Source organism: Castanea sativa, chromosome 1 (assembly GCF_040712315.1).
Source record: "Castanea sativa cultivar Marrone di Chiusa Pesio chromosome 1, ASM4071231v1".
NCBI classification, from domain to species: Eukaryota; Viridiplantae; Streptophyta; class Magnoliopsida; order Fagales; family Fagaceae; genus Castanea; species Castanea sativa.
This window is the reverse complement of record NC_134013.1, coordinates 25,638,309-25,664,206: the sequence shown is the minus strand read 5'-3', so window position 1 is coordinate 25,664,206 and position 25,898 is coordinate 25,638,309. Positions and strand designations below refer to the sequence as shown.

Here is a 25,898-nt window from a genome sequence, read left to right as displayed (position 1 = left end):
AATGAAAGTAGTCTTCTCTTGATCCTCCAATGCCAATGGAATCTGATGGTAACCCTGGAAGGCATCCAAAAAACTCATAAGAGGATGTCCGACAGTCGCGTCCACAAGCTGGTCAATACGCGGCATTGGGAACGAATCCTTGGGGCAGGCCTTATTCAAATCCGTGAAGTCCACACATACTCTCCACGTTCCATTCTTCTTTTTAACCACAACTGTATGCGCCAACCATTCGGGGTAGAATACCTCTTTAATAGCCTCAGCCCTCTTGAGTTTGATCACCTCCTCCTTGACAGCATCGGAATGTTCCTTGGAAGAACGCCGAGGTGGCTGCCTTCTTGGAACAATGGCGGGGTTGACATTTAAATGATGACAAATAAAGCTCGGATCTACGCCGGGAGCCTCATAAGGGTCCCACGCTAAAACATCAATATTGCCTTTCAGAAATTCCAACAACTTCATCTTCTCCTGGTGCGGCAAACGCATGCCGACTTGGAAGAACCTCTCTGGGTCATCCGCTATCAAAAACTTCTCTAACTCCTCACAAACAGCGAGTCCAATGGCCGAGGCACTCTGCTACACGTGATAAATCGTGAAGCAAATGCTCTAGTAAGCTCCCCAAACGAACCTACAGACCCCGATTTAAGGCCGTTGAACCACCTCATAGCAACAGGTCCCAAGCTAGAGGGGAAAACTTTACACATCAGGGTCTCGTTATGAGAGTGCACCACCATCCTCTGGTTAAAGTGACTCACGTGCTCCACTGGATCAGTCCGGCCATTGTAGATGGTAAAGGTGGGCTGGGTAAACCTCCTGGGAAGCCTCCATTTCTCAATCCTCCGTGAAAACGGAGATTTGGAGAGTTGGTGCAACGCCCGACTCATAGCATCATTCCCCAAGCCCTTAGAAGGAAGTTTCTTGTGTCTGCGAGCTGGCGGGTCGTCCTCCTCACCAGAGGACATTGCACTGGGGGGTAAGCATGACCTCGAGCTGTAACTACCTCCCCGGACCTCCGCTGAAGAAGGATTAGATGAGGACGGTGAAGACTTACGTCTAGCGCGGCATAACTTTCTTTTCAAACGATTAATCTCCTTCTGCATGGCTTTAGCACCGTCCTCATAGGTGGCGCTGCCCCTGCCATGAGTATGGCTAGCCCTAGGGTGTTCTGTATGGACACTTCCCTCACGATCCCTTCGACGCTCAAGACGCTCGAAAAGATCTTCCGGTTGTGATCCTTGAGACTCTACATGGTGTGAGCCTAGGTCTGCCATAGTATCCCAGCTCCTTTCAGACTAGATTCCCACAGACGGCGCCAATTGTAAGTGCACAATTGCACCTGGACTCAAAGAAAATTATGGGCTTAGGTCCAATGAGCCTTAAACAATGAAATTTGTAGAGTGTGAGCTTGAAATTTAGACTAAAGGTACTGAGAACTTGATAACAGGCTTTGGCGTGCAAACACTTGTAAATAACAAATGATAATCGCAAAAAGTCCTCCTCAGACGTAAGCCGAGGACTAACTCCATATTATTTCTCTTTCTTTCTTAAAGATTACAATTCTTAATTTCTTTCTTTTTCTTCGCCCCTTCTTCTTTGGCCTTCACCCCCCTTAAATACTTCTTTTTCTGATGCTTTATCTACATGTTGCTCAAACCCCCTCTAGATATTTCTTTTCTTAGTGTCTTTGAATAGTGACCAGAAGTTTAAGTTCTACTGTTCAGGGGTCACTTTCCCATTAATGTGGCTAGGGAGGTAGGTGCAGAGTCTTTAATGTGGAGGTGGCAACCTTTGCTCTTGGTATTTTTCTAACACCAGTGTATCTAGAAGGTTCAGGGTTTCCCCCTTTTAACCAACAGTCTTTCCAGAATTCTGCATTGACCTTCGTAGTGAATCTCCGAGTTCTCTTGGATCTGTTCGAGGAGAAACTCACCCTCGGCTGTATCCTCGGACCCTCGGCGTATGGGCCGATTTGCAGTACTAACAAATCCTTAGCTCAAGAGCAGTTCGGCTCTCCCCGCTAGAGCCCAAAGGCCCAAATGCCTGCTTGGGTCCTTTACTCCCCACAGATGTCACATAAAAAAAAAAAAAAAAAAAGTGAAAATTGATTATGACCTTAAAATATTTTTTTTCTATTTTTCCTATCACATGACAACCGATTATATAATATACTAGCTTATAACTCCATGCATGCGCATAAATGTATTTAAAAATAAACACATTTTTTTGTCATTAAGATATAAATAATTTGGAATCTAATTGAATTTTCTTTAAATTTTGGCTTTAAATATATATATATTTCAAATTATTAGAAAAAATAAATGTAATTAGTTGCATGTTAAAATTCTTATCTAAGTTTAATACTACTTATGATCTTATTTTTTCTAATTTTTAATAAGATAGAATATGTGATGATTTTGACAATCTTTGTTGTATTTTTATAGAATACTTCATTTCCATGATGTCTATTAGTTTATAGGAATACTTCATTTCCATGTCGAAAATATTTATGAGTATCTTTTTGTTATATGCCTAATAGTTTATAGAATACTTCATTTCCATGTTGTCTATTAGTTTCTAGGAATACTTCATTTCCTTGTTGAAAATATTTATGAGTATGTGCAGTCTTGTCTATTAGTTTATAAAAATACTTGATTTTCTTGTTGAAAATGTTTAAGTATGTGTAGTCTTCTCGTCTCACATATATTAAGAAATTATTGTATATGTAATCTTCTCGTCTTACACATATTAAGTATTATAGTATATGTAGTCTTACTCATATATTCAGAAATTATAGCATATGTAGTCTTCTTGTCTCCAAGATGTTGGTAAAAATTTTGAACTTATGACTATGAAGTTTTGAGAACCACTAGACTAACCTTGTTATGATTTTATTTAAACTATTTCTTTTTCTTTTTCTTTTTTTGGTTAAAAGGATAGTGCATTAGAAATTAACTAGCCAAAGTAGGCAGAATTGTGACTAAATGCCTTAACGAGTATAGACTAATAGCATCTGAATCCAAAATTATACATAGGGTCCGTTTGGGGCTCGCTTATTTTGTTGAAATTGAAGACTTTTTGCTGAAAGTACTATAAATAAAAGTAAAAGTTAACTGAAATAGTACAATAGTATCTGAATCCAAAATTATACATAGGGTCTGTTTGGGACTCGCTTATTTTGGATTCAGATGCTATTGTACTATTTCAGCAAAAAGTAAAAGTTAGCTGAAATAGTACAATAAGACCCATGAATAGCAACAAAAAATACTATAGGATCCATAAATAGTAGTAAAAATAAATGAATAGTAGCAAAAATAAATGAATAGTAAAATAAGTTGACAAAAATATTATTTGCCAAACGAACACATAGTTCAGCAGAATGAGGACTGACTAACACAACAAAATCAGTTGATAAGGAGCAACCTTGGTGAGGTTGTTTACGCATCTATTCACTTCTCGGTACACATGCTTGACCTTGATTCATTGGAAGAAGTGGAGAATAAGCTTTGTTAGAGTTATTCTTGGAGAGGAAAAGATCAACAATAACTTTAGAATTAGGTTCTAAGACTTTAGGATCTAAATGTATTAGAACTTCACAGTGTAATGTTGGCAAACCATGATCAAAACTTAGAGTCTTGATATAGGCTGCTCAAAGTGTGTTTATGTGTAAAGTTGGAATCAAATAATTGTAGGAAATTACTATTAAATTTTTGCAAGGCTCAATCGATCGAAGCTCATGCAGATTGTTTTTCTGCAGAATTTTCCAACTCAGCCCAAACCCATTTGACATGTAGGGTTTTATGTTTTATGTCTCATATAAATAGAAAAACCTGGTCACATTTTAGAAGTTGTTGATATGTTGTATATGTGAAGCTCTTGTAAGATCTAAAGGTATTTACCTTTATACATACTTAGGGTTATCAAGATCAAGATTGATGTCGAAAACTTGGTGATCTCTTCAATTGCTATTTCAAGAGCTTAAAGAAAAACACAAGTGGGTGTACTTGTAGTTGCTGTGGATCTAAGAAAGAAGTAGTCCGTGGACTCAGAGCTGTCACGTGGTCGTGGTAGTAAGATTTCTACTCGAGGTAGCATTAGGATGTTAGCGGTCTAAGTCTTTTTGTAAAACTTCAATTCTTTCATAGTGGATCTTGTTTTACCTTGAGGATAATTAGGTTAAATCTTCCCCATGTTTTTTACCGGTTTGGTTTTCCTGGGTTATCATATCGTGTATTCTTTATATTTTCACGCTACTTTACATGATATGATTTGTTTGTGTTAACCTAGATTTGAATAATTTATCTAAGTAATCACTTGGCTAAATAACTAAGTTAAATAACTTGTGTTTTAAGGGGTTTAAAACGAACATTTAGCATCAAGTTCAACAACTAATTGGGTAATGCCCAACTGAGATGCCAAAAGGAGGCCATCTCTTAGTGCCCAAAATTGAGCAACGATGCTGGTTGCCACTCTAATATTCCTCATATACCCTTTCACTCAAATGCTAGTTATTCTTGGAGAGGACAAGATCAACAACTTTAGCATCAAGTTCAACAACTAGTTGGGTAATGCCCATGAGATGCCAAAAGGAGGTCATCTCTTAATGCCCAAAATTCAGCAATGATGCTGGTTGCCACTCCAATATTCCTCATATACCCTTTCATCCAGTTGCCATGGGATTCAAGGATCGAACCAGCGCCTCCTGCCTTCCCTGGATTTCCTAATGACGCACCATCAAAATTTAATTTGAACCATCCCTCCATCGGTTTGTGCCAGCACACTGGGGTGGCTGTATACTGTTTGGTTCTATCATCTATGAGATTTCCCTGACACAGAAGAAATATTCTGTAGCTTGTTGAATGCAAGTCATTTGGAGATTGGGATTAAGGGGTGTGTTCTCAAAAGGCACTCTGTTTCTATGTTTTCAAAGTCCCCAAATAGCAAAGAGGAACTGAGTATTCCAAGGAAGCCCGTTAGCTTGGAATTGATTTTATTTAGACTACTGTATATGATATGTCACATTTTAATTTGGCCTCTTCAAAGGTAGATAAATTAATGGATCCACCACTGACACAAACAACTATTACAACAGAGAATTTTTACTACCAGAACACAGAATTCTATATTCAAAAGATTATCACGCGGATTAATACCACAACACTTAATGCCATGACTTAGATCATTATCATCTACTAACTACAAATATCTAAAGAAAAAGAAGCAGAACCTACACTTTGACACCACAATACAAAAAAATCATACAGAATACTTAAAAAGAAAGTTTAGTTGAGTTCACGAATCTGAGAGCATGTTACAAAACTAAAGAGATTAGAGTAGAGAGAGCAGCATATGTAACAGCAAGTTCCGTTAGCAGGTCAAGTGAAGACGCTGGCCGAGGTAAACAAGATTCCAACTGAGAGCCATTAAAGTCAGAATGTTGAGGAAAGAAGAGTAGCTGTTTAGCTTCTTAAGCCTGTCATTTAGTCTAACAATCTGAGACCTGACCACTTCGTGCTCTAAGGCCGCCGGTGAGGACTCTGCAGGAGCAGTTGTGCTAGTTTTAGTTGAAGCTCCAGGCTCAGCAGCTACTGGCTGCGAAGACTCAGAGACCTGTCTAGGTTCAGCAGTTAATTCCTCTCTTCCTCTTCCTTCCTCCTTCTGCAGCTTCATCCTCTCAAACATCACCTGTAATGCACACACAATCAATGGAAATTCAAGTCACCATGTATCAATAACAATTCATATGTCCATAAACCATTGTGTATTTATTTTGAAAGCTTGACTAATCTCCAAAACCTTAAACTCAAATGATCCGATGCCTTCACACAATTTAACTTCCCAGCTAGTATAATTCTTTCTTGGACAACGAAAGCTTTACACACACACACACACTAATATTACATGAAAGTAATGAAGCTAGCAAAGGACATAATATACTCCAGACAGTAACATTTGCAATCCAAGATAGTCCAAGTTGGGGTTCTCCTCTACAACGTATTTTTAAAAATTTTAATTTTTTTTAAATAAAAAACCAGGGGAAATAGGAGATGACAATTTTTTTTTTTTTTAATGTCAAACACAAGTTGACCTCAAGCCCATAATCAAAATAGGTTATATATTCAAGCTTGTTCATATAGTTGATTTATCCTGTTGAACAAGTTCAAATTTGTACACTAGCTATTTCATTAATTTATCCTTTCCTAATATAAATTAAAATAAAAATTATTAAGATTTTTTACCCCTTAAAATATGTAAGCTAAATATTAATAACTAAATTATGGTTAAGAATATTATTTTGTTAAAATTTAATTAAATTTCATTTGCAAATTAATATATATGAAGAACAAATATAACAAGCACAATAAACCAAACATTTTTTTTTTTTTTTAGGAAAACATGTTAATTTTTTTTTAATGTAGCTCCCTTGGATTTAACTCATAAATAACAAAGCCCATACTTAGATTATAGTCTAATTTATTTGCTAAATAAGCCTACACAAACAAGTTTTTCCCAAAATCGAGATAAACAGCTCAACTTATTTTCCAGCCATATCAATTAGTTCTAGCCTTCTAGGTGATGAAGCGAAGACATGGGAATTTATGGATAAGTGATAAGACGCACGTGGAGTTGCAGGCACAGACTGACATATGATTCAATGTGCATCCCATCCAAACTTCCATCTAGTGACACAACACAAGTTTTATGAATGGGAATCCAAAGTGATATCTATTATCTCAATATATATCATTTCAAACAAGTTGTAAATTATTTTTTATTATTTATAAATATTTTTTAAGTTGAAAAACAGTAACATTTATTATTTATAAATAAATGAAAAATATGTAATTAAACAAATATTAAAATTTTAAATTTTTATAATTTAAAATTGTGTATAAAAAATAAGTTCATTGATTAAATAGTAAATAAAATTTGATTTGAACAAAATTTGATAGGTATGTTAAGAACATAAAGAACATAAAATTCAACAGTTAAATTTTCAAAATTCACACTTAAAAATATATCATATATGATAAGTCTGAAGGGTTTTCTCCAAACTAAATTTGTTAAAAAAGAAAAGATTATTTCATAAAAAGCTTTCTTTTTTTTCTTTTCTTTTTTTTTTCTGAATAAAAGGTTATCTAGTTTAAAAGACCTTGGGCTGAGACCCATGATTATTTCATAGAAGTTGTTTGATATCTTTTGCACAACAAAGAAACTTTTATCATTGTGTTTTGCGCATAAACCCAGTCTTATAGTCTTTATAAACAAAGGGCCCGTAGCGTCGCTATAGACTCCTTTGTGCCTTGGAATTATCTTGGAATTATGGTGACCGAATTCACATGCCACAAAAAGAATGAGACCACATAGCCAAGAAAGCCTAAACAGAGAAATATGATGCAATTGTTGACCATCTATGGCCAATATCTAAAGAAAGACGGGGAGTAATCGATAAATGAATGATTGAATTAGTTTATCATAATACACAGCATTGCGAAGAAAGAGAAATAGAGAATGCGAGTTACCTTAGTGGCTCGTGGCTCCAAGTAAATAGAATTGACGAAAACCATAAATAGCGAAGCCAACAAATTGTAGGTCTGAAGCATTTCAACCTTGTTTGAGAACAATCTGTGCCTATTGCCCAACAAGTGCCCCAACAAAGCCAACCCAATGCAACCAGCCATGGCCCTGAAATACACAGGATATATCTTGCTCTGCACCATCCCAAACTGCTGCCTCGGAATCGCCTCCGCCAATACATAACTCGATATGAAAGTCACCCACACGCACATCCCATAAGCAGTGGCCAAACCCAACAAGTTCATCACCCCCATCAAAGCCGGTGACGTTGCAAAATTCAAAGCACCATGCCCAACCTCTTGTGCTCGCCGAATTGCCCCACCAACTTCCTTTTGGCTCTCTCTCTTTAACTTGTCCGCACCACTCTTGACTTTGTCTTTGGTTTCTTTGGCTTTCTCCACCACATCTTCCTTTGCCATCTCCACTTTATCTGATACATCCCTCGCTATATCCTTCCCAATTGTCTTTCCCTTGTCCTTCACTGCCTTCGCCTTTTCCATCACATCCTCGGCTCGCTCTTTAGCGCCTTCTTCAACCTCGCGAGCTTTCTTCGATGCTGTTTCTTTCGCTTTACCTAAAGCATCGCCTACAGCGTCTCCCATCTCATGTGCCATCCCTTTTTCCTTGGCAATGGCCCCATGTGTGGTTTCCTTTGTCTTGTCAGTCGCTTCGTGTGCCGTCTCCGAGACCTTATCTTTAGCCTTACCCATTGCGCTTGCAATCCTGTGCTTGCATTTACCAAAGGCATCACATATGAGTTCCTTAGGAGTAGTAGTGGCTTTTTCTGATGGTTGTGAAAGGCCTTGACCAAGATTTGGAAGGACAGAGGAGGCTTCTTTGATCTTCTCCATGGGATTTGGTGGTGTTTCATGGTGTTGGTGTTGTTGTTCTGGTGAGATAGAGACTTTTGTGTTGGGATGATCACCTTGATCATACTCAACAACAATCACTCTATGCCCATCTTTAACTATAACATCCTCCTCCGCTGGGCTTGGAGGAGTTGGAGACCAGACTCCTGCTGATACTAGTGATGTAACAACGAGACACAAGGCTAAAAGATTCATCATCTTGTTTTTTTCTTAGATTTCTGAATTCGTCAATGGAGTTTTGGTAATAAAGATATCAGATGCGGTTTAAAGAGAATGCGATTTCATTGGGGCGGGGGGGGGGGGGGGGGTTAGCGGTAAAGCACAGGAGCTGTACACGTTGCACGTAGCAACTGACAGGTGTTAGTGTGCCTATTTAGCCACCTGGTATTACACTTGCATCGTGTCGAACTTGTAGAACGGCCTCAGAATGTTTTCAACTTTGTTTTCTCAAACTGCTTTTTGGTTTTCCCAAACTGGTTGTGCTGTGTGTGTGTGTGTGTGTGTGTGAACACTGAATTGTGAAATAAACATTGCCCAAAATTTTATGTCATCTTATTTGTTCCACACTTTTATCTTTTACCCATTAAAAATTTAAAACTTCTATATATTTTTTTACTTTAATTAAATAAAAAAATTTAAAAAAAATAAAAGGTACGGAAGAGGATTCTATTCTTTATTTTTAAGGGACATTTCAATTTAATGCTCTAATTTTTTTTTTTTTAACTCATGGGCAACACCTTATATTTATTTGATTTTTAAATGTTACATGTTATCCCTACTTTTACTTTTTATACTTGTTCTAATGCTCCAAGTGGATTAACTAGGTAATAACAAGGCCTTTGTTAGGACATATGTGAAACTTGATAAAACATGTCATTTAGAATTGGCTAATCCTTTGACAAAACGCATTTTACTTGTAATTGGGTAGATCTAGAATGGTTTAAGTCTTCAAGCAACATATTGTTCAAGTCAAGAGTTAAAGTCATGCAAATCTGTTCAAGAAAAAAGTGAAGAAATGTTGTATTTTAAAGCTCGACAGATAACTTGACAGATTGTATCTATCGAGGTTTAAAATGGAATTTTAGTCCGATGCTCGACAGATAACCTATCTATCGAGAATTACGAAATTTAGATTTCCAGATATGTTTTTCACGCATATTCAAGCTATTTGTGTAGGGTTTCTTTTCTCACAACCCTAGACATATATAAGGATTATTTTAAGGGTCGTCAAAGATGATACAACTTGATGCAAAGTGATTATTCACTCAAATTGAACCGGAGACAATTTCCCTAGTTCATCTTTCTCTTAAAGAAGCTGATACGTTTGTACACTATAGGATTTTGTAACCAATGAGCTTCTTGATATTCATCGTGTGGATGAACTAAAGAACTTTGCAGCCAACATCTTTCTCAAGTTGGTGTGTTAGTCACGTACTTGGATCCGTGCATCGATTGGTTAGTCACGTACTAGGAGCCATGCATTGAAAGGAGATATTGTCGCTACATTACAAGTCTAATTGTATAATGGGATAAGGGTTCAACTGTAAGTTGGTATAAGGTATTGAGATTCATTTACTTGTAACTACTTGTTTTGATAATAGTGGATTCTCGGTAGTGGTGACCTAAAATTCACTCGATGAGGTTTTGCCTCGATGGTTTTCCCCATTCGTAAACAAATCACCCGTGTCAAATTTAATTTCTGCTGCATTTAGTTATTTGGTAATTTGGTGACTTGTTTGTGCTACCACTCGTATTGCATATTAAATTGACTTGATTAATTCACTCGGCTAACTAATTGGTTAATTTACCTAAGGAGTCAATACATTCTTGGTCTATCAGCCTTGAACAAAAGACATGAATAATAACTATCCCTTGTATTTTCCTTTTCTTTTTATTGTAGAGACCAGCAAACAATGAGGAGCGGATAACTAAATGAATCGAAGAAGAAATACAATGGACCTCCTTGTTTTGTCTTTTTATTTTTTGGGTTTGTGAGTTCTTATTTTAGACAGTACCTAAGCCCAAGTAGAATCAAGGATCTTAGGCCCTCAAAGAGTTTCGTACTTGTTGTTTGGTGGACTGAGTTTGGTTCACCGCAACTACGTTAGGCTGATTATGAACCAAGTTGTGCACAAAACATAGATCCTACAACACATACATATTCATACATGCAAATATAATATATATATATATATATATATATATATATATATATATATATATATATATATATATATTGTAAAGCAAATGGCTGAGGAACAATGAATAAATAAAGAAGAAGTAAATAAAGACGTCTGGGATCCTCAGAAAATAAAGTGATATGTCATTATATTGAGTTTTAGTATATTAGGTCATTCTTTTCACTGGGATGTGTCACGAGGTTCAAATAAGTTCAAAAGTCACAGATTTAGATAGCTTTTTGTAGGCTTCTAAGTCTTGTGAGATTTGAATCCCTTTGAATCCAAGTATATCCTCTAGTGCCTATCTCAGAATCCCTAATAGTGTTTTTTTTCCTTTTCCTACTTTTCTGAGTTTTAAAGAGATCTTTCAAAGGCTTTTTTGGCTTTGATTAGTTATTGCTGAATGGATTTTGCTGATGGCTTGATCCCCTTTTATGGTACCTTCTTAGGGTTTTTGATGTGCCATTGATTCCCTCCATTTGCTGTCTTAGGTACTAAAACCAATGTTGTGTCAGCAACATTGGTGGCTAGTCATTTCCTTATTTTCTCACTACATTCTTCTTTTGAGGTTTTCCCTAGAAATTTCCCAGCTGACTTTCCTCTTTTGGGGGGTCCTAAAGGCTGACTTTCAATCTTCTCTTCCCAATACTTATAGATGGGCCTTTTCATACCCCACCTTTCACCTGCTTTATCTTTTGTCTTTTCCTCTAAATAGATAGATTCCTCTTTATTAAGCTGAAAGATCCACAGCCACCTTCTATCATGGTTCATCTTCCTAGGTTCCCCGAGGTACCAGGCTTCTTTTTATCAAGTGTTGATTCCTAAGTCATTAGCTTTTTCTGAGTCACAAGCAGTCGATAGGACATGCCTACCTTCGTTTCTCGTGTCCATGGGCATGCTTTCCTTGAGCAGTCCAAATCTCAACTGACCATTTTTTGCATTTTCTGAGGATCCCCTAGTCCTGGCAGTCCCAAGGTATCCTAGTTCAGCCCCTTTCTAGGCTCCCCAAGAAACGCTCCTGACAAAGGCCGCGCTGAGCTTCTTTTTTCCTTTTTCTTCTTTTTCCAAGGTCCAAAGCTTGCCCATTCATAGGTTTAGGCTTCCTTTTACTTATTTTAAGTGGGTCTTGGTTGCCGGATTGGGCCTTGTCTATCTTTAAGGGCCCTTTTAGTTTTGGATTCTAACACTTGTGATATTTTGGACCTCAACAGGGTTTTGCGTCAAAATTGTCCATTTGTCCCAATTTGAGGTTTACATGATGTTTGTCCATAAATATTATGCATTTACAAATTGTTGATACACCCAAAAGTGTAATGAGATTAGCTTTAAAAAAATAAACAAATTCAATATATGATTTTAATGCTATTAGTGTTCATTTTTTGGAGTTACTCATGAAACTTCTGATTGTATCAACAATTTGCAAATGCATAATATTTGTAGAAAAACGTGCAAACCTCAAATTTAGACTAATGGACAATTATGACACAAAACCCAAAAGAATAAAAATAAAAGAGTTTCATCTTTACACATATGATGAGGCCAGTATTTCTTTAACAAATTATCACAACACTAAACATCACAAATAACTAAACATGAATTCATGAAATTAGTCGGAATTAATGCTACTAAAACTATCTAATAGCCAACCACTATTTGGGAACTCCTACGAGCAACCATAATGAAAGTAAAATAAAAAATCTATGAATTCAATGGAAAAATACTGTGTAAAATAAAAAGTTAAGCATCCCTGTGATAACAAATTCAAACTGTATATTACTTTTTTTTTTTTTGGTTACTTTATCAAAAAAAAAATTGACATTATAGAAATTAGATTTTTATAGTAACCTTAATTATATATTTTTTTTTGTTACTTTTCCCAAAAATAAAAGGAAAAGGAAAACAATTAAAGTTATATAAATTAGCTTTTTGTTATTTTATAAAAAAAAAATTAGAATAATTAAATTTTTTACTTTATTATTATGAAAAAAAATGGTGTAGCTGTGTAGGATGCATGTTTATCCACACAAAAAAAAATACTCACAAATGTGGGCTAAAAAAGAAAAGAAGAAGTTGATTTAAACACTTACTGTTACTTTATTAAAAGACGTTTGGGAGGTTAGAATGGGTAGGTATGAGTGCACCTCTTAGTTGCGGGCTCTTGCACTACTCTAGGGAATATATCTTAGCTAAGTGGACCAAAGGCGAAAAGTTTGGGAGTCATTATCTTGTTTATATCTAAGAATCAACTGGGCCCCTTGTAGAGGACCGTGTGTATTTAGATTCTAGGTCCAAAGTTAAGTTACAAAGATGGGAAAATGTTAGGCATCTAACCCTGCCGGCCCATCAGCCAACCTCCACTCATTGTGTTATGTTTCCTAATTCTATTATGGAATCCTTTAATAGTCTATCCTAATCAAGTAGGCGCGCTTGCACACACACACACACTACATGGTTCTATTGCATCCAACATCTTATCTCATCTTAACATACATCATCTCATAGCGTACACCAGCTCAATATCTCATCATGGATTAGATGGACCTGTTTTTGCTTACTACGGATTAGATGGACCTGTTTTTGCTTACTACGGATTAGATGGACCCACCATTTTTCTGTCAACCACTCGTAGTCACAAAAGTCAGCAAATTGTGAAAATGGGTGTGCTCATAGTATTGTAGAATATGAAATTATGAAATATAATAACAAGCTCTTCCTTTAGAATGCATGCGTTATGGATGTCTAATATTTATAATGTAAGAGTTAGTATTGGTGATGACATCATCCATAACTAACCTACATTTATTACATGCTTGAAATCAATTGTAACATATTAATCACATACTAGATTTAATGAAGCACATGATTTCTACTTCTAACAACTTCCTAAAATTTAGCATTTACATGTGACACTAACTAATTTTCCCTTGAAATTTTAAATATTACAATAAACTTGGTACAAGTGGATATGGCTACAATAATCATATGGCACATGTGACATTTAGCCCTTAGGCTTGGTTGGCCTTATGCCATGTCACTCTCTCATGCCCCGTCACCATGCCACATAATTATCATCCATTTTATGCATTATTGTACTCTTGCGTCAACAAGGTGAGCGTCTAACACTTTCCTACATACATAGCCTTTGAACTTAAATCAATGGTTTTTGACTATTTTTATACATGTAATATTCACGAGCCATATATTTGTACCTATCAATTGTTTGAAATAAAGGAGAGATATTGCTTGATTTTTCCTTGGAAATTACACAATATAATTTTACCAAAAGAGGTGGCAGAGATGAGGCGTGGACCAAGTCACTATCTTGAGACAAATCGTGCCGTCTACGATATATCCATGCAGTTAGACATAATTTTTGCACGTTGTTCCCAGGATACAACAGTCCAGCCACCTTTGATGATTATCCTTGCAAGCCTACACTGCTTGTAGGATATAAGCTTTATACAATACTTTCTTTTCCCAGAAAATTTAGTAAAAGATGAAATATTTTTTGTGAATAGTAGGAAGCAGTAGATGATGAGTGTTTAGAACAATAGTGAATTTGTTTTTGAAGTTTGTAGCTTTGTAATCCAAAAATAATGTGTTGCTAAAACTTTTATTTATTTCCACACACATATATATATATAGAGCCGGACATGTAACTTGTCCTTAACTAAAGAGTCAAATGTTTGCTAACGTTTAAATGGTCATAAAGTTGTTAAATCAATATAAAACCAATAGGTTTCTTTCTATATATATATATATATATATATAAAATATAATATAAACCGGACATCAAATTGTCTTTGCCAAATCTATATATGTTGAAACAAATTAATAGCCAAATCAAATTGTCTTTTGGTGTCATAATGCTATTGAAAACAAATCAATAGCTCATAAAGTGGCTGAACTTTATTACAAATCCTTTTAGAAAGCTTCAGAATATATATTACAAATATTGCTAGCTGTTTTGACTTTCCGATAAACCAAATAGTAAATACTTGTATATATGGTAACTTATTATCTATACTATATATTAGAGGATTCTCTTTTTTCAACTAAACTTTTATATGGTTCAAAAATACCCACATTAACGAATGGCATAACTTTATTTAAAAATAAGGTCATAAATGTCAAATAACAATTTTCATCTTGAATTCAAAAAAAAAAGAACTCCTATTTAGAATTTTTTTTCCTTTATGTTCAAAAAAGAAATTACAGTTACTGCTTATCTCTAAAGTTTATTCTTTTCATTTATTTGAAAAAAAAATCTAGATTATAATAGATGCAATTTATTAACCTTTACTCCAGAAACTAGAAGAGTCTTTGAGCACGTACGTGGGCTAGTAATATATAATAATTCAAAAATAGCTTGTATACTTAGGGTCTGTTTGGGATCCGTTTATTTTATTAAAACTGAAAATTTTTTGTTGAAAGTACTGCAGATAAAGGTAAAAATTAGCTGAAATAGTATAGTGGGACCCATAAATAGTACCAAAAAGTGTAGTGGGGCCAATGAATAGTACCAAAAATAAGCTGAATAGTAAAATAAGCTGGCTTTTTAAGCTGGAGCCAAACGTGCACTTAATTTGCTGAAAAACCTTCCAAATATGACGTTAACATATTATATTCAAAAAAAACGTTTGAATGCAAAACGTTTAGAATGGGAAGTATATATTTGTAATAAAACCAAATATACTAGCAATGATGGTATTTGATGATGTATGAGAATCAGTAAGCCGAAATGTCTCGAGCTATGATAATGGTTGTAAGTCCTGAAAAGAAATCAAATTTAAGAATGAGAATGAAATCAAATTTAACCCAAACATCTAAATCGATATCAATCCAACCAAATATAAGTATATAACCAAATCCATAAATTTAACATTGAAAAAAAAAATAATACTGTGGGGACACAAGAGTCTGATGGTTGTGGGAGATTGGACTTTGGCAAGCATACGGCCAATGAACACCCCCTCTCTATACCATTTTTTTTTTTTTTGGTTGTACCAAAACGGTTCTCCCTCTTACGAACTTTGTCTCTATCCCTCTCTACCTCTAAATTTCAAGGGTTTTTTTTTAATAATAAAAAAAATTAAACGAGGTTTTAAAGTTGTGAAATAGTATAATTTATCTAATAACCCTTCTTCTTCTCTAATGACCCAAATAGCAAGCCAAAAAAAATAAAATAAAAACAAAACAAAATATGAAATTGAAATTCATGAAAGCAAAGGAACAAAACCTAGAAACTGAAAATTCCTAATAACAATTCAGTTAGAATTTGATACAAAACCCAAAAATAGAAAATTCCTAATAACAATTCAGTTTGAATTTGATCTCCTAGGTTATTTCTCTAATTTCAACGAAATCCCTAGATTGATAGCAAACATAATTGAAGACAATAGGGTAAGAGATTAGTTGAAAATTACCGAGAAAGAATTGTCCAATATCGAGAGTTCTTGGGAAAGGCTTTTTTCGTGCTTATGCCAAAGGCCGCTTCATCTTCCTTCCTCCTTATTTCGGGAAATAAGTAGAATGAAAAACGTCTCTGAATTCTGATCTTAGATTTAGCGAAAACTAAGAGAAAGGAATTTGAGAGACGTCGTTTGCAAAATCGTGTTTTGAAACTTTTTGATTTCTTATGCCCAATCAATGTAGTCTTTACTGTTCAGCCTCTTTCTTTGTTTCTTTCTCCATGTTCCAGGCCTCATCACCCCTCTCTCTCTCTCTCTCTCTCTCTCTCTCTCTCTCTCTTTGTGTGCATAGTATTTTAACTGGTTAATTTTTTTTTATAGAGAGGCTTTTAAACGGTGTTGTAGCATTGCCAAACAACATAATTTTTCGCTTTTTAACTTATACGTGGCTGAATTTTAGATAGGTTTTTTTCCTACATGGCAACACCTCCTTAATTGCAGGAAAATGCTTCTACTGTTATATATAGTATATGATGTGTGTGTATCACAATGTAAATTCTCAAATTTAATGAAATAAAGTGATGAATTTCATTTTGTTCATAGTTTTTGTGGGGACTAAAAAGACCTAAGTAAGTATTTGGGCCTTGAGCTTTGTTGATGGGCGCTAATTTGTTTTAGACTAAAAGCCCCCTAGAACTGTAGGTCGGCCCATGAGTCGAGAGTCCGAGGATTCGTCCGAGGACGAATATCTCCTCGGACAGACCCACGATGACCCTGAGATTCGCCAAAAAGATCAAGGCAGAGTTCTGGAAAAACCGTTGGTTAAGAGGGGGATTTAAGCACCCTCCGGACGCAACAGTGTGAGGGAAATATCTCAGAAAAAGGCAGCTACCTCCACATTAAAGACCCTGCACCTACCTCCCTGGCCGCATTAATGGGGGAATGACCCCTGAATAGTAGAAGTGAGTCTTCTTGCTATCATTTAAAGACTTCTAGAGGATGGTGGATGGGACAGGTGTCTAATAAGGTGATTTGCGTTATACATGGATAAAGAGTGAAGAAGAAGAAGTATTTAAAGAGGGAAGAGAGTAAAGAAAAAGAGAGAGACAAATATTAAGAACTGTAACCTTTGACAGAAGAAAGAGAAATAATATATAAGTTGTCCTCGGCTTACGTCCGAGGAGGTTCATTTTTCCCCATTTGTCTATTATTTGCAAATACTGTAATATTTTAGCCTGTTCACCAAGTTTTGAATATCACTAAACTAGATTGCGAGCCCACACTCTACAAATTTTATTGTTCAAGGCTCATTGGGCCTGAGCCCACGTGTGTTTTTGGGTTCAGGTGCAATTATGCACTTACAATTGGCGCCGTCTGTGGGAATCTAGTGTTGAAGGAACTGGAACACCATGGCAAGCTTAGGCGAACACCATCCAGAATCTCAGGGATCGCAACCTGAGGATCTTTTCGAGCGTCTTGAGCGCCGGAGGGATCGAGAGGGTAGCGTTCACACCAAGTATCCTAGAGCGAGTCATACTTACGGTGGAGGAGACAGTACCACCCATGAAGATGGTGCCAAAGCCATGCAGAAGGAGATCAATCATCTTAAGAGGAAGTTACGCCGCATCAGACGGAGGCATTCGCCATCCTCATCTAGTTTTTCTTTAGGGAGATCCCAGGGAAGTAGTTACAGTTCAAGGTCATGGTCGCCCCCCAGCAAAACATCCTCTTGTGAAGAGAATGGCTCACCAGGTCATAGGCACAAGAAGCTCCCCTCCAGGGGCTTGGGGAACGAAGCTATGAGCCGGGCATTGCACCAACTCTCCAAATCACCATTCTCACGTAGGATTGAGAATGGAAAACTCCCCAGAAGGTTCACCCAGCCCACCTTTACCATTTATAACGGCCGGACTGACCCGGTGGAACACGTGAGCCACTTTAACCAGAGAATGACAGTGCATTCTCACAATGAGACCCTGATGTGCAAAGTCTTCCCTTCTAGCTTGGGACCTGTTGCTATGAGGTGGTTCAACGGTCTGAAATCTAGGTCTGTAGGTTCGTTCGGGGAACTGACTAGAGCATTCGCATCACGGTTTATTACATGCAGCAGAGTTCCTCGACCGTTGGACTCGCTGTTATCTATGGCTATGAAGGAGGGCGAGACGTTGAAAGGATACTCCGACAGGTATTGGGAGATGTTTAACGAGATAGACGGTGATTTTGACGAGGTGGCAATCAATACTTTTAAAGTAGGTCTTCCAACCAATCATGACTTGAGGAAGTCCTTGACCAAGAAACCCATACGGAGTGTACGTCGCCTCATGGACCGTATTGACGAATACAAAAGGGTCGAGGAAGACCAACAGCAAGGGAAGGGTAAGGCGAAAGTTATCCCGCAGGAGAGAAGGGATTTTAGGTTGGACAGATATCACAACAACAAGCCGAGAAGAGATTACTCCGGACAGTCTGGCTCGGCAGCACCTCGAGCTGATATTGTATTCGAGAAGCCGGTGCACCGAGTACGGGAGAAGGTCCGTAGGAACCCTACTTCGAGATGGCCCGATAAGATGGCGGGGGATCTGCCGGGAGGAATCGGAGATCTCTTTTGTCGGTACCATCAAGACGTGGGTCATACTACGAGAACTGTCGGACCCTCTGGAACCACTTGGAGCAGCTCGTCGGTGAAGGAAAATTAAAGCAGCACCTGTACCAACCTAGCGGACAGGGCAGTCAGTCTGGCTCGAATAATCAGAGGAATAATTCATCTCGGCCTCCTTTGGGAACGATCAACATTATCTTTGCTGCGCCTGGCAGGACTGGCTCATGTCCCACCAGGGTGATGGCAGTTTCACACTCCCAAGCCGAGGAGTGGGGCTCTAAGCCAAAGAGATTGAAGTTGAATGTGCCCGTTTTGGGATTTTCAGAGGAGGATAAGGCTGGGACTATCCAACCCCATGACGATGCCCTAGTGGTCACTCTGAGGATAGGGAATTATGATGTAAAAAGGGTGATGATTGATCAAGGCAGCGGCGCGGATATCATGTATCTTGATTTGTTCAAGGGGTTGAAGTTGAAATTGGAGGACCTCACCCCTTACGACTCACCATTAATAAGTTTTGAAGGGAAGGCCGTTATACCAAAGGGACAGATTCAGTTGCCCGTGCAATCTGGCTCCTAGACGGTTGAGGTGGATTTTATCGTGGTCGATGCATATTCCCCATACACAGCCATCCTTGCCCGGCCCTGACTGCACGCTCTGGGGGCTGTTTCCTCTACCTTGCATGTTAAGGTTAAGTTCCCTTCGGGGGAATGCATTGAAGAGATTCTCGGCAGCCAATTGATGGCCAGGCAATGCATATCGGCCGCAGTGCTGCATCAGACCGAAGCGCAGTCCTCGACCTCGGCTGGGAAAGACTTATAGCAATTAACGACTCTGGATGCACCCGACGTGGTGACAGTAGAGGAGGCCATATGCAAAGACCTTGAGAAGTTTTTGATATCGGATGATCCCAAAAGGTTCTTCCAGGTTGGGGTATGTTTACCACACCAGGAGAAGATGGAATTGGTGGAGTTTCTAAAGAACAACATCGATGTTTTTGCCTAGGACCCCTATGAGGCTCTGGGTGTTGACCCAAACTTCATTTGTCATCATTTGAACGTCAATCCTGCTATTCCTCCTAGAAGGCAGCCCCCTCGGCGTTCCTCCAAGGAGCATTCCGAAGCCGTTAAGGAAGAGGTGCTCAAGCTCAAGAAGGCTAGGGCTATCAAGGAAGTTTTTTATCCGGAGTGGTTGGCGCATACGGTTGTGGTCAAAAAGAAGAATGGAAAATGGCGAGTATGTGTAGACTTCACAGATTTAAACAAAGCCTGCCCAAAGGACTCGTTCCCGATGCCACGCATCGACCAGCTAGTGGATGCCACCGTCGGACATCCTCAGATGAGTTTTTTGGATGCCTTCCAGGGTTATCACCAAATTCCACTAGCGGCAGAAGATCAGGAGAAAACTGTCTTTATTACTCCAACAAGGAATTATCACTATAAAGTGATGTCGTTCGGGTTGAAGAATGCTGGGGCTACTTACCAAAGGATGATGACCAATGTTTGAATTGCAACTTGGAAAGACCATTGAAATATACGTGGATGACATGGTAGTGAAGAGCAAGGTGATATCTGTGCACGTGAAAGATTTGGACGACACTTTTCAAGTACTTAGAAAGTACAGGTTGCGTCTTAATGCCTCGAAGTGTTCTTTTAGTGTCAGTTCTGGGAAGTTCTTGGGTTATATGGTCACTCATAGAGGGATAGAGGTGAATCCGGCACAGGTCAGAGCCATTCAAACCTTACAGCCACTTCGGAATCCAAAGGAAGTTCAGAAATTAACCGGAATGATCGCTGCTCTCAGCAGGTTCATCTCGCGATCGAGTGATCGATGCAGGCCTTTCTTCCAACTGTTGAATAAGTGGAGGGGTTTCCAATGGTCCGAGGAGTGCGTTGTGGCATTCCAACAACTTAAGGAATATCTTTCCCGGCCACCCATTATGTCTCGGCCTGAAGTAGATGAGGTCCTATTTGCGTATTTGGCAGTGGCCGTCCATGCGGTCAGCCTGGTCCTCATAAAGGACGACGGTAGGGTGCAAAGACCGGTCTACTACGTCAGCAAGACGCTGAATGACGCCGAGGTGCGTTACCTACGTTTGGAGAAAGCACTTCTAGCCGTAGTTCATGCCACGCGGAGGCTTCCACATTATTTCCAGTCCCACACCGTTGTAGTTTTGACCCAACTGCCTCTCAAGTCAGTGTTGCGTAGTGCCGACTACTCTGGAAGGGTGGCTAAATGAGGGACTATTTGGGAGCCTTTGACATCAAATTCATGCCACATACCTCGGTTAAGGGCTAGGTTCTTGCAGATTTGGTGGTAGAGTTTGCCGAACCATTGTTGGAAGAAACTTTGGAAGAATCGCACATGGATGAGAAATCAGTTGGCATGATTACGAACGCAAGACCTTTAACTTGGAACGTATCCGTTGATAGGGCAGCTAACCAGAGAGGGTCTGGCATTGGACTTGTCCTAGTATCCCCCGAGGGAATTGTTTTCGAAAAATCCCTAAGGTTGGCGTTCTCGGCTACTATTAATGAGGCCGAATACGAAGCAGTCCTGGTCAGCATGAACATGGTACATAAGATGGGCGGAAAGGAAATTCACATGCTCTCGGATTCTCAGTTGGTGGTCGGCCAAGTGACGGGGACCATGGAAGCTAGGGACCCAAGAATGCAAGAATACTTGACCCAGGTCAAACGTTTACAATCTAGCTTCGATTCCTTTATCCTATCTCACGTTTCTAGAAGTGGAAATACGCATGCAGACTCCCTGGCTACCTTAGCGACATCCTCGGCTCAGAGTTTGGCTAGGATTATCCTTGTCGAAGATTTGCTAGAGCCAGCTCTTACCACTGCTCGTACAACCCACATCCACTTAATAAGGCCTGGACCTAGTTGGATCGACCCCGTGATATCTTTTCTGAAAAACGACATTCTCCCAGAGGACAAGTCTGAAGCTGACAAGATCCGTCGAAAGGCACCACGTTTCTGGTTGTCCGAGGATCAGAAATTGTACAAACGATCCTTCTCTGGACCATATTTGTTATGCGTGCACCCCGAATCAACGTAGGCACTTTTGGAAGAACTGCACGAGGGAATTTGTGGGAGCCATACTGGGGGAAGGTCCCTAGCTCATAGGGCGCTGACTCAAGGATATTGGTGGCCGAATATGCAGAGGGAAGCTCAGGACTATGCAAGAAAGTGTGACCAATGCCAGAGGTTCGCTCCTAACATCCACCAGCTCAGAGGAGTCCTTAAACCTCTCTCCAGTCCTTGGTCTTTCGCTTAATGGGGATTGGACAGAGTAGGACCATTCCCGAGGACTGTAGGAAATAAAAGGTGGCTACTTGTAGGGACCGACTACTTCACCAAATGGGTAGAGGTTGAGCCCTTGGCCAATATTAGGGATGTCGATTCTAAGAAGTTCATCTGGAAAAACATCATCACTAGATTTGGGGTACCACATACACTTATTTTGGACAATGGCGTTCAATTTGATAGTAAAGCTTTTAGGAAATATTGTGGTGACATGGGCATCATAAATAGATACTCCACTCCAGCTTATCCTCAGGGAAACAGGCAAGTCGAGGCCGTTAACAAGGTTATAGTTAGTGGACTCAAGAAAAGGCTGGACGATGCGAAAGGCAGATGGGTAGAAGAACTACCACACGTTCTATGGACGTATCGAACTACGCCACGCAGATCCACAGGAGAAACGCCATTCTCTATGACTTATGGGGCCGAGGCAGTGATACCTTTAGAGTCTGGCTTCCCCACATTGAGGACGAGTACTTTTAGCCCAGAAAATAACAACGGCCTCCTGGAGAAGAGCCTAGATTTAGTTGAGGAACAGCGAGAGACAGCTATTGTCCAAATGGCTTATTATCAGCAGAAGCTTAAACGAGGGTATGATGCCCATGTGAAGCTCAGGCCACTCGCGCCTGGGGATCTGGTTCTGAGAAAGGTTGTAGGTACTACTAGAAACCCAGCCTGGGGTAAATTAGGACCGAACTGGGAAGGACCATATCGGATTATTTTTGAAGCAGGCATAGGGTCATATCGACTAGCTGATCTAGATGAAAAGGTTGTACAACGTCCGTGGAAAATAAACAACCTTCGAAGGTATTATTATTAATAAAAGACACTTTTGTCATTTGTGGTTAAAATTATAGATGTATATGGACTTATCAATTACAACTCTCGAAATATCAAACAGAAACTTGGTAATGCATGGTCCTCGGACCACATACCTCGTGAAAATTGATATGTTCTAAAATATCAAACAGAAACTTGGTAATGCATGGTCCTCGGACCACATACCTCGTGGAAATTGATATGTTCTAAAATATCAAACAGAAACTTGGTAATGCATGGTCCTCGGACCACATACCTTGTGGAAATTGATATGTTCTAAAATATCAAATAGAAACTTGGTAATGTATGGTCCTCGGACCACATACCTTGTGGAAATTGATATGTTCTAAAATATCAAACAGAAACTTGGTAATGCATGGTCCTCGGACCACATACCTCGTGGAAATTGATATGTTCAAAAATATCAAACAGAAACTTGGTAATGCATGGTCCTCAGACCACATACCTTATGGAAATTGATATGTTCTAAAATATCAAACAGAAACTTGGTAATGTATGGTCCTTGGACCACATACCTTGTGAAAATTGATATGTTCTTAAAATATCAAACAGAAACTTGGTAATGCATGGTCCTCGGACCACATACCTTATGGAAATTGATATGTTCTTAAAATATCGAACAGAAACTTGGTAATGTATAGTCCTCGGACCACACACCTTGTGGAAATTGATATGTTCTTAAAATACCTTGTGGAAATTGTATGGTCCTCGGACCACATATCATGTTTAAATAGAATTTTAAGTCATACATCTTTAAGTATTAAGCATAAATTTGGTAAGGTAGGATCCTCGAACCCCACACTTTACTATTATTAGCGTTCTAAGTTACAAATTCTAAGTATCACATGGGTTTGCAAAGTGTGGCACTACTTATCATCTAAACCAAGTTTGTTTTTGGTAGGTTCTTGAACGCTTTACTTTTCAAATGTTTGCAAATAGTTAAGTTAGTCTGTTAGGCGTTCGTTATTACTTCGTGCTTGATATACTCATGAAATATAGTTTGAGAGGAATTCTTATGGCAAACACAAAGATTAAATAAATACAAGTCAAATGAAAATCAAACGAAACTGTCTTTAATTAATTATTCTGACATACATTACATGCTAAATTTTAATTACAAAGAAAGAGAAGTCCTAGGCTCGGCCCTAAACTTTTGGAGGGGGGTCTTGGCTTTGAGAAGTCTTGGTTGCCTTAATGTTTCTTAGCTCCAACTCGAAAGGAAGACGAGAACTTGCTTCCCTTTGTCTGCTGTAGTTGTTGGAGGGGCAGTGGGCTCCACGCTTTGGCTTGGGTCTTTCTCGGCACCTCCACACCCTTCCTTCTCTTTATTGGAACACGAAGGTTACGCCAGGATCCGGAATGGGTTCGGAATCACGGGAGGGAGAGCGAAGGAGGAGGCTGTCTCGGGCGGAGTGCGACACCAGGAGCCTCTTCTATCTCCTGTATGTCAAGGGGAAGCCAAACGTTCTCGGGCTTCCTCAGCTCGGAAGTTGAAGGAACCCCTGCTACGTTTAAGGCTTCGCCCTAGACCTGCTGATAGTATTCTCGGCACAAGGCCGCGAACGCCTCTGTTAACTGGTCTTGTGTCGCCGTCACCCCTTCTTAGTAGCTAGCCTTCTTCTCAGTCTCTAGTAAACCTTTGAAGGTGCGAGCTTCCTTCTTCATCTACACAAGCTCCTTCTCCAAGTCAGAGCGTTCCTTCTGAGCTTTGGAGAGTTCATCGTCCTTTTGATGAAGAAGCTTGCGCTGCCCCTCCACTTGAGTCCTCATCGTTCTCGGTGGCCTCGGCTCCGTCTCTCTTCCTTTTTAGGTTGGCCATCTGAGAGGAGAGTTTCTCATTTTGCGAGGGCCTGGCGGGAGACTTCTCGGTCTCCAGTCGTATCTCCTGCTCCATTCCGGCCTTCTTCCGAGAATCCTCCACAAATTTCTCGGCAGTAAAGACCTCTTGAATGGTCTGTGGCAAAGTATCAGAGAGTTAGATGCAGGAAAACACTTACTAATAATCCAATATGATTAAAAATGAAATATTCGTAAGAAGTGAAACTTACCAGGGCTAAGTCCCTTTTCAAATAAAGAAACAACTAAGGCTAGCTCATTTTTTCTAAGGCGTCCATATCCTTGGGCAGCAGAAGGGGACGTTCCAACGCCTCAGCCAGGTGGTGGGTGTGGCCTTGTTGGAATGCCCTGATGCTGGACTGACAAGAGATTGGTGCTCCGTCCAATCTCAAGTCGGGAGACTAGGTAGCTGGTGCTCGGCGCACTTCGGCCATGTCCCTAATTTCACCACTTTCAACTGAACGAGCACATCCCTTGCCTTTGTCCAGCTTCTGCTGCTGAGCTTGCTGAGGCTGTTGTCTTGGCTTTTTCTGTTTTTCGCCACCAGCCTCTTCGGCCTCCCCCTTTCTTTTCTTCTTGGGCTCCTCAACCGGAGGTTTAGGATCGGCTGGAAGTGGAGGTGGTGGCAAGGACGGAGGTGCTTGGGTCCCTCCTGCTCTTTTTTGGGCGACTTTCTCACCTCTCTTGGTCAAAAGGCCTTGGAGCATGTCCATATCTTCCTCCTCGAAATCGTCGTCGGGATGGGCAACTATTAAGCTTGCAACTCCGGAGGCCTCGGCGGGCTCTTCTTCTTCGTCAGAGAGCACGACAAACTGGTTTCAACGTCCTTGAGCTGAAACTGGTCTATTTCGTCGTCCAACGTGTGCGAAGAGGATACTTGCTCCTCCGGAACAGCAGTTGCTTGAGAGTGCGTCGAGAAAGGGATCGCCGCGATGGGTCGCGTGTATAGGATGGTGTTGAGGTCGTCGGGGATGTCGTGGTCGGCAAAAAAGTGCGGCCTTGCTACGTTTATTCTCTTACGCCTCCTATCCCCTGCGATAATCGCGTTTTCTATCTCCTGGAAATCCGAGGATATTGGGTCGTACCCTAGTATTAGGTGAGCCGCTCTAAGTTGCAGGTCTTCACTCATAAACACTTCTGAGCGCAGTATGCGGTTCAGATCAGCAACATTGCAGTGGCTCAGACAGGGACGCACGAGTTGTTTATCTGTGAGAAAGAATACCAAAAAAGCCAAGTATGGTCTAATCTGCAATGCATATGAGAAATCGAAATGGACA

General features: G+C 39.4%; 1 protein-coding gene across 1 annotated transcript; it reads right to left on the bottom strand.

Moving 5' to 3' along the window:
- Positions 1–5,090: 5,090 nt before the first annotated feature.
- Positions 5,091–8,723, bottom strand: LOC142637407 (uncharacterized). The gene is made up of 2 exons (XM_075811687.1): positions 7,518–8,723; positions 5,091–5,679 (listed from the first exon to the last, which is right to left on the bottom strand). Exons 1-2 carry the CDS (start codon positions 8,637–8,639, stop codon positions 5,362–5,364), a joined length of 1,440 nt encoding a protein of 479 aa, XP_075667802.1. The 5' UTR covers positions 8,640–8,723; the 3' UTR covers positions 5,091–5,361.
- Between the last annotated feature and the right edge of the window lie 17,175 nt (positions 8,724–25,898).